The sequence below is a fragment of the Rhea americana genome, unplaced genomic scaffold (assembly GCF_003343005.1).
Source record: "Rhea americana isolate MKP2758 unplaced genomic scaffold, rheAme1 scaffold_48, whole genome shotgun sequence".
NCBI lineage: Eukaryota > Metazoa > Chordata > Aves > Rheiformes > Rheidae > Rhea > Rhea americana.
This window is the reverse complement of record NW_028186623.1, coordinates 5,079,576-5,093,697: the sequence shown is the minus strand read 5'-3', so window position 1 is coordinate 5,093,697 and position 14,122 is coordinate 5,079,576. Positions and strand designations below refer to the sequence as shown.

Below are 14,122 nucleotides of genomic sequence, written 5' to 3'. Positions count from 1 at the left end.
GCGGCCCCGCAGCGCCGCAGCCCCTTGCCCGCGGCCGCTAGTACCCTCCGCGCTGCGCACCGCCTGGCCATCCGCGACTAGGCATCGGGCTAGGAGACGCGGAGCCGGCGGGTTTTACACTTAAAAAGTTAGGGCAGCGTACACGCCACGGAAAATTTCCAGATAATGATTAACAGCGAGGGAACTGCGGTCCCAGCSCGGGGGAGGGCACGTTGAGTCCTTGCGCCTTCCCCCGTGTCTCGGCCTTGCTAGCGTTCTCCGCGCCGAGAGCTCCTCTGCTGCAGAGGAAGCGGACGCTGTTCGCTGCAGCAGCCCSTTTCGGGGGCTTGGTAAGCGCGCCGGGAAACAACGGTGCGGCCTCTGCTGCGGACCCGGCTGCCTCCTCCATGCTGAGCAGCCAGGGGCACCATATGAACCACGTAACAACCACATATTGAGACCATATAAAAATGAGGTGACAAAAATTTGCTCGTAAATAAATTTCTCAAAGTGCTTGGCTGGGGAGACAAAGAATGGAGTTGCTGTGACTCACCCACCCTAACCCCTAAGGTTGATGTGCRCTTATTTACTTGCTTATTTTTYTTAACTTACCAAAAGCAAGTAAARCAAACTTCAGTTGCTTATTTACATTGCTCAGTTATATTTTGTATAATATTTTTTTTTCCAAGTGGCAAAAAAGAGCCTCAAAATGCCAGTGCAAGAGCCAGTTCTTCCCTTTGCTTACCTTGGTTTAACACATTTATTTACATTATTCCTGCAGACAGTGCAAGGGAAAGAACTCTTTGGCAGTGGTTATTAGGTTTGAATGCAGCACTTTATATTCTAGAGTACTTACAGATCATGATTTTAATATTTTTACAATCACTGTACAGTCGTGAGAGGTTTGATCTACACCTAATAATGTTATCTCTTTTAGAGGCCTTTGTCAGGAAATGCATAGTTACTTTATGTTGTTGCATCTGAATTGTAAATCAAGAGAAGAAACTGGTATAAAAGTGCAGAAACTTTCCTATTTAATTTGCGTGGGAATTCTTTTCCTTAGCACAAATACCCCAAACAACTTTAAAAATAAATTACTATTAATTATATTTAAGTAATCAAAGTCACCTAGAGAAGGACCTGTAAGACTCCTACATGTTAATTAGCTTTACAATTACAAATACTTGTCATCAGAGAGCAAAAAATGGTATGTCAGCTATTAATTCAGAAAGGCAAAATAATATGTTCTACACAGTTCTGCTGAGTTAGAGTTCAGCCCAGGAGGATGGCAGCATTTTGGTAAATTTGCTATCCTGAGGGGAGGCATCCTTTTCTTCTTTACTTTGCTCTGCATCACTCCTGGAAGAATAGCTTTGAAATCGAGCTCAGCATTCAACCTGGATTGGAACAAGATTAAAAAAAGCAAATCACTGCTACAAATAAACTGCAACCTCACTTTTCTACAAGCCTGTACAAGTCCGACTCAAGGTGCACTCAAAAGGCTAACCTGAGCAAGATGTTTAGTCACTTTAGGCCCTCTTCATAATCAGTGGAAGGATACAGGCCTTTGTAGGGAGGCAGCTGAAGCAGGACTAAGTTTGGGGTATTTTGGAAGTTCACTGTCTTTTTAAGAAGAAACCTGAAAAGAATAGTGAAGGGAGTCTGAAAAGACCAATACCTTTTATGGCTTAATGGCCAGTAAGAGGGTGCTTAAGCCATTTCAAGTCACTTCCCTATTGGAAAATCAGGAAAAACAAACGATCACCTGACAGTAGGATAATTTTTGCAGGTCGAAGGGAAGGGAGCTAATTTGATAAAATGCGTTTGTGGATCTACTTATTAGCATTCTTACAGAAACAGGAAATGATAATGAGTTATTATAATGGTCTGTACRGAACTATTATTTATTCAGCAAAAGTAGTACGGCAGACCACATTCTTTATTCTCCTATAACATCACATAAGTCAATAATTAAATAATAATAATTAATAAGCAAAATATAAGAATTTGAAGGATGCTGTATAAAGAATAACAAATGGTAACAAAAGCAGACTAAGAATCATTTACAAAAGCAGCCTCTCAATACGTAGTGAAACGCACCAGCCAATTAGGGTACAGCTAGCAGAGAACAAGTTCGAGAAGTCTCTAGCCTTGCCGGGTAAGAAGCGTCGTTCTTATCTCTGAATCCTCTCCATGTGTTTTCAGCAGAGTGAAGATGAGTGATGAAGATATTCTTGTGTGTGCAGTACAACTTGGAAAAAACTTCTGCCTCTATTTTACAGGTAATTATTACCTCTTGCTCAAAGAGACATACACTGTCTGAACTCCTCTTAGAAGAGCTCAGTTGAGTCCTGTCTTTGGGTTGGCATCCATATTTTTGTGGCAACCTGGTTTTTTTCCCCATATTATCTGAGCAATCCTCAAAGCAATGACGCTCCCCACCCGCTTGGAAGAATGATAGTTCCTAACTTASGGAGCTAGGCTGTTCAATGCAACAGAGATCTGAGTTTGAGACAGCAGTCCCAGTGCATTATAGGTCAGTAGTGTCATACTACTGCTGAACACTTTAAGCTTTTGCTAACTTTATCTGTTTGAATAATTATTGAAAATAATTTCTTTATCATACTGATTTCAGATTGATTTTTCCTGTGAGTCTCAGTTTGGGGTACTGTGGGCACAGTACCTCACCCAGGGGACTCTMTTACTTTATGCAGTATATTCAGGTGAAGGACACCTAGAGAGGGTAGAGATGGAATAGGTGTTTAACTTGTGATTTTACTGGATAAAATTATTTAGAAAATGGTCTCTTCTTTGGAGGCAGTTTGTAACAATTTTTTCTTGTCCTTTTGCTCAATTTGAACAAAGGTGCTGATGCAAGCAGCATTTCCTATGATGTTCATTTCTTGATTTTAGGCTTAACCTGAACTGAGCTGCTCACCCTTAACTAAACCTAAAACATTTTGCATGCCTCTTGGTTTAGTGGTAACTCGAGTTTTCAAATGACTGGTGGCTTCATCACATTGTCGAGTTTGCTATGCTCACAACTAAAACACACTCTGCAGTTAGAGCAGCCCAGCTGGTGAGTTAATGCTAACTGGGGAGTAAAACTGGAAGTGGGTAGGTGGATGAGGTGGATGGCTGGCTTCCAGTGTTGCAGAACAAAACTGGTTAGAAAGTGGTCTCTTCTGTGGGAGCAGAACTTAATTTTTTTTTCTCCTCTCTTTTTCTTCCCCCTCACTGCTTATTTGGAATGAAGATGATGATGGTAAGCTGAAAGTTTGTCATGATTTAATCTGAACTAAGCTGCTCAGGCTTACTAACCCACAAATCCTTTGTGTACCTTGGGCAGTAAGGTTTCAGACTGGTTGGCGGTTAGCATGAAAGTGTTACAGATCACTGTTTAATGCTGATGACACCTTGTTTCCCTCTAAGGTACAGGCTAGCAGATTCCCCCATACAAGGGCCTCATCATGCATGTATAATTGGGCTGGAGAGAGAAGTGCTGTGCTGTCATTAACACATTTAGTARCCCCTCTTGCTTGTTTCACAAATTACTGTCCTGGGAAATCCTTGCATGTTGACTGGGTTGCTAAAAGCTGGAGGGGGGGGGCAGGGGAAGAATGATGTGGTCTGCGTTTTGTTTGGGACTGCCCTTCCAAGAAATTATTTTGCCTGATATCTTCAATGGCAAAATGAAGCCTGTAGTGATCTGCTAAGAGCAGGGGAGATAATAACCAAAACATTTGATCCTCTTCACTTAATATTTCTACAGAGCTGGAATGTGATGCCTTGTGTAAGGAAAAAACTCTCCAACAACGAGTCTTCCGAAACGTAAATAGCCAGCTGCTTGTGTTTCAACCAACTTTAAACGTGGCAGCTTTTGAAGACGTGACAGATCAGGAGATGAAGTCTGGTACACCATTTTTCAATCCCCTGCTATAACCATTACGATGTCTATTTCTTACAGATGTTCTTTTGTTCTTTGTAATGACAGAGTCCAAAGGGCATGACTGACAGTAAGGAAGGACACAAAGCTTCAGCTGGAGCTTGCTCTTACCTGGCTGGTACCTCACTGGCCAAGAATAAAGCTAAGCTATAACAGCTGAAAGTTAACCCATTTGGTGCATTGATGTGACAGTACAAGTGCCTTTTGCAGCAGAAGCCAAAATCAGAAGTTCTTCTTAGAGTTCCTTGCACTTCAGACAAGCCCGAGGCCTTGAGGATGTCCCACGCAGGAAAGGGCCGCTAAGATTTCTGGTTAGCTGTGATCACAAACTAGGTTCTTAGTCTTTTCTGTGTTGCAGTTTTAAACAAACATAGACAATGCATTTAAAACTCGCTCTTTCTTCTAACAGTAGTAGTTAACATTGTACTTACAGTTTTGTTTTTGCTTTTTTTTGGCCCAAACAATTCATTCAGGACCATATATATAGAACACATTTATTTACAGAACACAGGTGTGATCTGATTTACAGATCACTGTTTACAAATCCAATTCTCACTTTGTGCATGCACACAGAAGGATCTGAACATCCATCCTTCATCCAGTGAACATCCACTTACCAATTGGTAAGTTCATGTGTCTTCCTACAAATTCAAACTCATAGTTATTGCATGTTGACAGAAGGTCAAACACCTACTATAAGCAGTCATAAAAATTACAGATCCTGGCTGTCCTGTCAAAAAGAGAGTCCTGGGAATACAGCAGTTGCCAGTGGGATGGTAAAATAAAYAAACAGGGTTAAGTTGTTGCAGTGCTCTCTTTCTCAGCAGACTATTAAGGATAAATAATTTCTATTTAGGCAGTGGAATGCACTTCAACATTCACTGTTACAAAACTACTACGCCTTCAGCAGGGATGCCTGTTGCATTCAGCATCCAGATAAATGATAAGAATTATTACATGTGTTGTGAGAAAGAACATGAGAAAATAACGGTTCGATTTAGGGTAAGTATCGTGCCTCTGGTTTCCATACCTTCCGTATGTATAAGCAGCATGCAAAATTAAGAGTCCAAACATGTGAGAGCTGAAATCAAACTTCTGAAGTCTTATCCTGGCAATAACTCATTCCTTTTTTCTTCTTCAGGAAGGAGAAGTTCCCACAGAAATTCCTTGTGAAAGTAACTTTATCTTCTTCAAAAAGACATTTACACCTTGTAGCTCCAGAGCATTCAAGTTTGAATATTCACTAGAACAAGGAATGTTCTTGGCCTTTGAGAAAGAAGGAGGCTTAAGAAAATTAATTTTAAAGAAAATGTCAAAAGAAGATGAAGTGGATGAAACCACGAAGTTTGTAGCTTAAGTCAAAATGAAAATCATAACCGGTGACATACTTTGTCAGTCTTGCAATGTATTTTCTGGCTTTAAAAAAAATAATAAATCTTATTCTTTCTTTAGCCAAGCCAAGCTAGTTTTGATTTTTTTTTAGCTTGCTACTACAAGTCAGTACAAAAAAATAACRTCTTACAAAGGCAAACAAATTAAATTTCTTGGGGGAAAATAACCAGAAGAAGAACRATTTCTGGTCAGAAAGGAGGGGAAAATTATGCAGTGAAGAAACAAGAGTGTGCATGCCTATATAGTCCTAAATAGTTTCATCCCTAAAATCTTCAGGGTCTGCTAATCAAACAGCTGTTCATAGTAGGTTTCTCACATATGAATTAAACCTCTTAAGGGGACGGAGAAAAAGCATGCTCTTATTTAACTCCTTCTTTCCTCCCAGAAAGGAATTGTAGCTTACAAAACCCCAGARAACTGAAGGACTCACATGACAAAAATCCTTAGAAAACCAGATTTCATAAGCAAGCCATAAACACTCTAGGATGGCTTCTTTGCATAAAGATGATTTCCTGAGTCTTTACCAATCAGTTACACAACTGACATTCTCACCTTCAGCTGAAGTGGAAATAACAGAATTTGTTGTACTGTGAACTTACACTTTCTTTAATTAGGAAACTGATAACATCTCTAAATAGGTAAAGTCCTAATAAAGCTATTTGTCTGTAGCCCACTAGCAACCTACATGCTTTAATGTAAGTTTTTAAAATTTAACATTTAATTGCAAATTAGTGACTAAATGAAGTACGCATTTCTCCTTAGCATGCTATTCAGAACCAAGGTAGCTCTGGCTGGCTTCTCTAAGGAGCCTATCTCATTTTATGGATGTAATGGTATGGCATATGTTGGGGTCAAGCAGTGAACCCTGTTTTATGTACACAACTAAAAAAAACACTGGACTTCACCAAGTACAAGATAATTGTAACATATTTTGAGTATTTAATCCTTGAGAAAATTGGTATGACATACTCTTTTCTACAAGTAATACGGGTTATCTACTGATCCAACTCCAGCTAGTGATAATCTGAACATGGGTTGCAGCTAGTCTTAGTCCTCAACTTGCTGTGCAGAACATTTAAAAAGAGGGCACAGTTGTCATACTCCATACAGGCAGGAAAAAAAAAAAAGTAATTTCAGCAGCTTTATAAAAGCACGTAAGTTAGCGACAAGAAACTGCTGTGATAACCCTGAGGATCTCAACTTCCAATTTGCTGTCYGTAGGTTTTCACTTACCCTAGCTACTAGAGATTATTAGAAACCGGTTACCTAGGATCAGGTACAGCTAYCACTCAAGCCATAGTGCACTAAGAATAGTTCACTAGAGGGGCTTAAACTCCAGAATGGATTTAAGATACCCAGACACCCGGTAGGGCTCAGTCCCAGTTGTAGAGGCGTGATGAATGATAAACAGACCAAATGGTTAACACCCACCACAATAATTCATAGAAACAGTAATTATAATCAAGAGCAAATGATCCGGTTTCAAGAGGACTGAGGAACACGTTTCATTCACAGAGAAAGCTCTGGTTATTACCTTTTCATTTTTGCACCAAAAACACAAAGAACGGGTCTCAGACTTGCTAGTCCCTAACGTAGCACATCTGGACTACTACATTCTCAGAGCTCTCATGTAACTTGCTCTTTACACAACGTATCTTAGACACATACCACATACAGTATTAAGAAAATTGCATCTCACATTCAGTCTCAAAACACGAAATGCCAAACACTTTCTATGATACTTACTCAAACTCTGTAGAGGTATCTACAAATGAGTCATACACATGCATCCTCCTTGCCGTACTGAAATAATGACTGTTACATCATATCTAAATCAGACCACATCAGACAGAAGCAATCACCTCAATTCTTATATCAAGTCTAGCAAAGCAAAAGTGGCCAGTTATATAGTATTTCTCATGGTTACATATATTTTTTTTAATCAAATGCAAACTTTTTTTTTAATAAAAACAAAGATTTTTAAAATCATATTGGGAAATTAATCTGCTAGAATTCAGACAGCAGTTTATTCTTTCTGTCTATTGCATACTCAAACTGATGGAAACACACAATTCTCTTCCTCTTCTATTAATAGTAACACAGAAGTGCCACTAAAATTTGGAAACAGTTAACCAATCCTTATTACCCTGCAAGTCAGAAAAGATAAGTGAAGTTAAAAAAAATTTTCAATTTTCCCCCTGTAAAATGCTATGAAACCTAAAGAAGTGAGAAAGAATGCTGTCTCATTTTCAAGTCAAGCTATGACAGAAAGGCTACCTTTGCTGTCTTTAAAGTCACACAGAAGAAGAGCAGCTGTGTTTATTTAGAAAACAAACAACTTTATCAGGGCAAGAGTAAAATGTTAAAGTTAGATGAAACTGTTAATTAACACATTTGTGTGGATGAACATACAGATTTCAGGGAAGCTATGAAAGCCATAGGCTATTTATGGCTGCTAAATTTAATCTGAAAAATTCCTCTTCTTCTAAGTCAATATTTGTCTTCTTAAGGACAATGCACATTCATAAAAAGTATTTTTGTTTAACACAACCTCTCCAGAAAGTAATATAGAGCTGTAACAGTATGAATTAGTCCCTGAGCTTTATTTTAGGGAAAGGAAAAAAAAAAAAAAAAAAACTTATCTGCAGTGAAAACATTTGAACTAACCCAAAAGTAGGAAAAAAAAAAGTCTCAGAATCACACACACACACATACATTTTCTGTAAATTCTTTATTGGATGGATTAAGAAAAAAGATATTCCCTTTTCTACATTAACTCTCAGGGCCTGAAGAGTTACAGAGAGTGCCTTACATACAGTTCAGTTGTTGTGATGCTGGAACCATAGTTTAACTTTTCTCAGGTCAAATTTGTTTACAAAATAGGAAACCAAATAGCAGCTATTTTAGAAAAAGGAAAAGATGAGAAAAATTCAAGATGATGCTAAAAGGCAAGTTATCTTCAGCTGTATAAGTCTGTTAATGATTTAAATAACTCATTCCAATTTATAATGCATCTTAAAACCAACTTGCTCTTGCCTAAACAGAATTCACTTTAAATCTACTTCTCTTCCAGCATTTTTACTGTTTCAATAAACCAAGAGATGATCGATATTGATTTCTAAAATACTAGCTCTTTGCTTGCTGCTGTGGTATGTACATACTACGGACCCTCTGTTACTCATTTCTCCTGCATTAAACATCTCGGTAAAAACACGATGAAGCAGAGGCAGCAGTGAACAATCATGTTCGTCAGGGACTCGGATGCATCTTAGAGACTCCACAGCATGGCCACAGCCTTGCAGATACCGACATCATGATAGTTAAAGTAGCAGAGCCCAGCGAAGGTAACGGCTGAGAGCACATACAGACCTGTATTGGCCAGTTTAATGGCTCTCTCTCCATGGACGTAGTCAGTTATAACCTGTCCAAGACCCCTACAGAATGAGAGAGAGAGAGACAGAAACAAGCTGAGAACAGAGAAGAACGTTCCTCACTAAAATGCACCCAACTTATAAGAGCATTCTACTGTAACTGATACCAATACTCTTCTCCGTGCTACAGGTGTAAGTTAGTTCAATCACATCATTTCTTTCATCCCCATCACCATTCTGTACAGAAAACAGGAGCTTCCACTAAGGAAGCAGACAAACRTATTTCAAAAAAAGTCACTCTGGAATTCATTCTACTTCAATTAAAAAAAAWATATATGTTAGCTCAGAGTTTTCTTAATGGTATTTAGGAAACAGTGTTGAGCACAGCTTTTTTCAAACAGTATAATTTGTCTCTAAGAAATAGTGGGCAGCTAACCTGACTTCCCAGGACAGAAGAAATCAAAGGGAACATGCTTTTTGGTTGAACAGCAAGGTGTGCCACTTGGACCAGCCTTTAAATAAAAAGGCACCAGCAATTCCAGGATGCATGTTTAAATTAGAAAATAGCACAACAACAACAACAAATTAGCATACTCAGGGGTTTTCCTACATCTGTCACACTGGAAGTCCACTCTTTGTGCCACATTTAATCTATCCTGCAATAGGAAGACAAGGGACGTGACTAAAGTGATGTGGTAGTTCTATTCCCTGAAAACACAGTGATATCTGCCTTCTGCAGTGACAGATGTCACCCTGCAAGAGAGAAGTGTATTAATGCAATGGTTTGCTTCCTAGAATTTTGCCTTTGTCTACTCTGGAACTGAAGGATCTGTCTAATTAGGGGACAAGCTCGTGACCTAGCAGCATCCAAGTGCTGCAGCAGATGCCACTGGAAGTGAACACCAAGCTCATCTTTGCTCAGATGGGACTGATACCTTTAAGACACCAAAAGCAAGAAAAGGGGGATAAGAAACCACTAGACACAGAGGATAGAGGCAGAAAGTGGATGTAATCTGAAAGGCAGCTACTCTCAAACTGTCAGAGCTATCAACTCAGGCTGGACAGTGGAGTGTGAGGAGTGCAAGCAGCCCCCACCTGCACCCGGCGTGGTCCTAGGCACAGACACGTCAGGCAACTTGGGATTCACAGGCTGCCCTTTGACTGCAGYGTTGGTAAAGCATTTTCAAAAGGTGTTTGCTTTGCATGGCAGAATAAAACTGCCTCAGGGAAAAAGATAAGTGGCCCCAACAAAGAATTTGGAATTAGTGGGGAAAAGCTAGTGTGTGACAGACGCACAAGGCAGCTTACAGCACAGCCGCTTCACTGGGCAGAGAAGTCTCTATTATGTGCCAGTGAAAAAGACACGAGATCAACACAGCCTCAGGTTTCCAGAGAAAGCCAGGTGACTGTCAGTCCAAAGACTAAGCTGCCATTAGACCAGCTGAAGCAGTGTTTCCAATATATTTTTAGACAACTGTTCCTGAAGAAATATATATATATATATATATACATACACACATATATATACACACACATATATATATATAGCAAAATGGGCCGCATAGGGTCAGATCCCAAGATTTCATGATAGTCTTCAGTATCAAGTCAGAACAATGAAGAACACAAAATATATTATATGAAGATGCTGCAGTTTCTTATGGCTGTTAGCATGAATATTCTGATCAAATGATCTGTTCTGTCAAGCTAAAGATCTTTTTTTTCATCTTATTCCACTACTGAGTATACGTGACAGCACCAGAAAAGAATCTTCCTGTGTAGTAATACTTCAGATTTTTAAGCCTATGCTTTGCAAATCAAGAATTTAATACCGGAGAAAATTTCCAGCTTAAGAAGAAAACAACAAAAAAACCCACACAAATGGGGGACGTACTCTGATAAGAGCTACCAGAAGTGTCATACAGAAGAAGCAACACATTTTTCACATGGGGGAAATCCCCACACTGTTTACAGAAAAAGGATTTCTTGCATGAACAATCCAGACATGTGTCAGAAACATCCACTGCAGAACCAAATTTGCATGCATCACCAAAAAATGTCCTCCAGGCAACTCATTTCAACACATGAAGGTGCAGCAACCTTTTCCATTGTCTGGAACTTCCCCATATGTTCATATTCAGTATGACACTGAAATGCACATACCAGATAAGTGGAGAAGTGCTTCAAAGGCATTAGTTTTATTTATTTTATATATGAAAGAGTTCTGGCAGGATTTTCAAGGATAGCTACATTTCAGATGAACTCCATACTACATTTGAGGGCTTTGGGAAGAAGCTCCCAGGCACAATGAGCCAAGTGCAAGAATGCCTGGTACAATTTGGAAAGAGCAAAATTCAGATTCAAGATAACCAAATTAAATGTACTTTGACAGGCAAGGTTATCTGCTTTATCCCTGCCACAAGGAACTATGAACCAAGAGCATTTCAAAAATGCAAACACTACCAGTTAGGCGAATCATGTAGCTGGGCACACTCCCAACTGACTCAAAGGAAAGAAACACTGATCTAGTCTATGTATGTGAAAAATCACAGCAGAACTACACTTAATAGGAAGAATATCAGCAAGCATCTGTTTCCTAGGAATCAGAAGAAATGAATGATCAAGGTCTCAGTTTCTTTAGTACAATCTTTGTTATGATCTCTTCATTATGCAGAATCTCATCCCCATTAAGGAAGCAAAAAAGGAGCCCAGAGAAACTTGTAAGAACAACTTGTATACATTCCTGTCTTGTTTCTGCTCTCCTCTGTTCACAAAATACTGATTCTTCTCCAAGATACAAATATTGCAAGTCTCTACACTGATGCAGCTTTAAGGATATGCTCAGATACTATGTGGTAAAACATAATGTGGGAGAAAAAAACAAAGCAAAACAAAAAGAAACCCCCCACCAAGAACAGTCACTAGCAAGGAAGGCCTTCTAAGGTAAGATATTGCGTTACTGGTGAAGCACAAGATATTGACTGGAGAAGAACAGTACAGAATGATAAGTTCTGTAGATACTACAGATACTTTAACTGTAGTATCTATTCTGCCTGCTGCTGAGAGAACAGTGTGACAGAGAAAGACTCAAAGTACAGCTGGCTTTGTCGAAGATGATGGCAGTCACCAGAACCTGAAGAGTAAGGATTTGGCGTGTGTCGCTTTCTAGGAGTTTCACAGTAATGAGGAAATAAGTCAATAGACTTACTGCCCTATACGGAGTTGAACCGAGACTTTCACCTAAGGCCTGGACCCATCGTGACTATGAGACTTTATTTTTGATTTTGAAGGACCTACTGTGCTTACCAGTGACCATGGAGAGTGAGGGCTGCAGCCAGTGAATAGTCCACAGCTGGTCCAGGATACAGATAGGCTGCAGGAAGGAGGCCCAGCAAGAGGACACTGACAGCTCGCTCACTTGTCCAGTGCAAGGATGCAGCCTTGGAACTGCCTGCAAGGAGAAGTATGTTTCAGTGCAAAGTTTCTGTTCCGAGTGCTGCAGTCTTAACAACAGATACCTCTTCCTGATCAACACGATAGTTTTCTCAATTCTGACTACCAAGCTTTTATCTGAGCAAAATCAAGATCCCTGAATTACTGCTGTAGAATATKTATCTATTTTACAGCATCTTACAGGTTCATTTTAAGTATTCCTCTCTTTACTGCTGTTAAGGAAAAGAAGCTCCTTTCACTGGAGAAGACTAGAAGTCTCAACAGGTGAAGTCAGAACAAATAGCAGTCCTAAGTTCACTGCGTATGGTTCAAGAACAAGGTCAAGGTCAACCATCGCAGGAAACAAAACCCTCTGAAACCAAAGCCTTTTTATCTGGTGTGTTTACTGAGTGTTACATGACATTTGATACCCCTGCMTGTCTCAAAAGGGCTTCAAAATATGGACAGACGCAGCTACAGATGCCAGTGAATAGCGTATCTACAACAGCTTGGTACACAGTTCCACCCAGGAATCAATATTGTTATTTTTAACTGTAAAAAGTGAATTAAACTTCTAGGACCATCACAGTGATGAATGGCCTAGGAGCAGCGTAAAGGCCAAAGGATTTCAATTCCTCACAGATATTCAGCTGTGTGCAATACGGTCTACGTAACACACGGCTCTAGATGTAGAACAACCAGTTAGCAAGCTCTGTAATCAACCTTTACTTAAGTTTGCAGGTATTATTAGGGAAAACAGAAAATCTCAGAAGGTTCTGAAAGGAACCGAAGACTCAGTATTATAAGCAGAACTTTGAACCTGCGTATCAGCAGCCTAAGCAAAAAAAAACTGCACAGAGCTGACTCTGTAATTACTTTCAGAACACAATACTCGCAAGGCCCTTGCCTGACACACAGATGATACCCAGCTATCTGAAAGTAAAGGCTAAACAAATTTTTGAATTTGGAATGTACCCTAAAGCTTTTCTTCTTTGCAAGAAAAAAAACAGATTTCAAAAAGTGACAGTATAGGAAAAGCAAAGGATCTGCAGTGAAACCTGAGAGGGAGCAAYGCTATGGACTATCAAGCTGTTCCCAGGACACTCCAGGGCCCGCAGCACTACACAGCGCACGTCTGAGATCTGCTGTTCGTTGAACCTTTGCTTTGAGAACTGGATTCTCTTTAGCTTTGAGACTCTGCAACATCATATTGTACAGCCGAAGGAAAGTTTTGTTAATGTAGCTTAGGAAGTTCTCACTGAATTTTAGTATCAAGGCCAGAAAGGACGGAAATGGCTTAGCCATGGTTAAGTAGCTTGTTTTGAAAACATTTCTTTGTATTTTCTACCTCTAAGACTACAAAACCACCTATGAAACCTTGACCTTTGGTCAGAAAGTTTTCCTATTTAACTGCACAACCAACGACGGGACCGGAAGCACGGCTTGGCACGGTTATCTTTCACCATCTCCATGTATTCTTACCATCTCGACAGAGGAAGAAACAACTTAAAACATAGGCTCTGCCTGCAGATCAGACTTCACAGATTAACCTGGGTAAATCGGAAGTAAATCAGTCAAGAAAGAAGCCACAACTGCTGAACTTTCGTGTTATTGCTGCTACTAGGCCTGAACAAGTACAGACCTGTTCGTGTGCGCCTATGTGTGTGGGGGGGGTGTTAAAAATCTTTTATTCTATGGTTTCTCAGCTGAAAAAAACTACCACTTTTGCTCACAAGCAGGGAAGGTTTATTTCCACAGCGTTTTCAGTCAGCATCTACAGTTCAGAGACTGTCCGCAGCCGGCCGAGGGACGCTGCAGATCTGAGGTGCTTCACCCGCTCCTTAGCCGAGAGTGAAGCGCAGAGCAACGGAACCAGCGCGGCGCCGCCGGCCGCACCAAAGGCCACGCAGGGAGCCGCGGGGGCTCCGCTCTGCCCCCCGCCCCGATCCCCCCCCCCGGCCTCCGCGGGGCGCGGGACGTACCGTGGCCGGGCTGCGGGAGGCCG

General features: G+C 40.4%; 2 protein-coding genes across 2 annotated transcripts; one reads left to right on the top strand and one right to left on the bottom strand.

The window, feature by feature from the left end:
- The first annotated feature begins 2,143 nt into the window (after positions 1-2,143).
- IL18 (interleukin 18) lies at positions 2,144-5,376 on the top strand. Its single transcript, XM_085316880.1, has 5 exons — positions 2,144-2,261; positions 3,236-3,244; positions 3,752-3,892; positions 4,782-4,927; positions 5,067-5,376. The coding sequence occupies exons 1-5, from the start codon at positions 2,195-2,197 to the stop codon at positions 5,280-5,282; spliced, it is 579 nt and encodes a 192-aa protein (XP_085173006.1). The 5' UTR covers positions 2,144-2,194; the 3' UTR covers positions 5,283-5,376.
- Positions 5,377-8,033: 2,657 nt separating this feature from the next.
- SDHD (succinate dehydrogenase complex subunit D) lies at positions 8,034-14,121 on the bottom strand (the record flags this gene model as incomplete). Its single annotated transcript, XM_085316746.1, has 3 exons — positions 8,034-8,751; positions 11,992-12,136; positions 14,100-14,121. Coding segments are annotated over 3 exons (333 nt in total), but the record flags the coding sequence as incomplete, so codon positions are not given.
- Between the last annotated feature and the right edge of the window lies 1 nt (position 14,122).

Excerpts from the sequence above, each read along its gene's own strand:
- IL18 (XM_085316880.1), top strand. The coding sequence starts at position 2,195 with ATGAGTGATGAAGATATTCTTGTGTGTGCAGTACAACTTGGAAAAAAC. Across the intron at positions 3,893-4,781 it reads AGATCAGGAGATGAAGTCTG|GCAGTGGAATGCACTTCAAC; the intron begins GTACACCATTTT and ends ATTTCTATTTAG. Across the intron at positions 4,928-5,066 it reads AAATAACGGTTCGATTTAGG|GAAGGAGAAGTTCCCACAGA; the intron begins GTAAGTATCGTG and ends TTTCTTCTTCAG.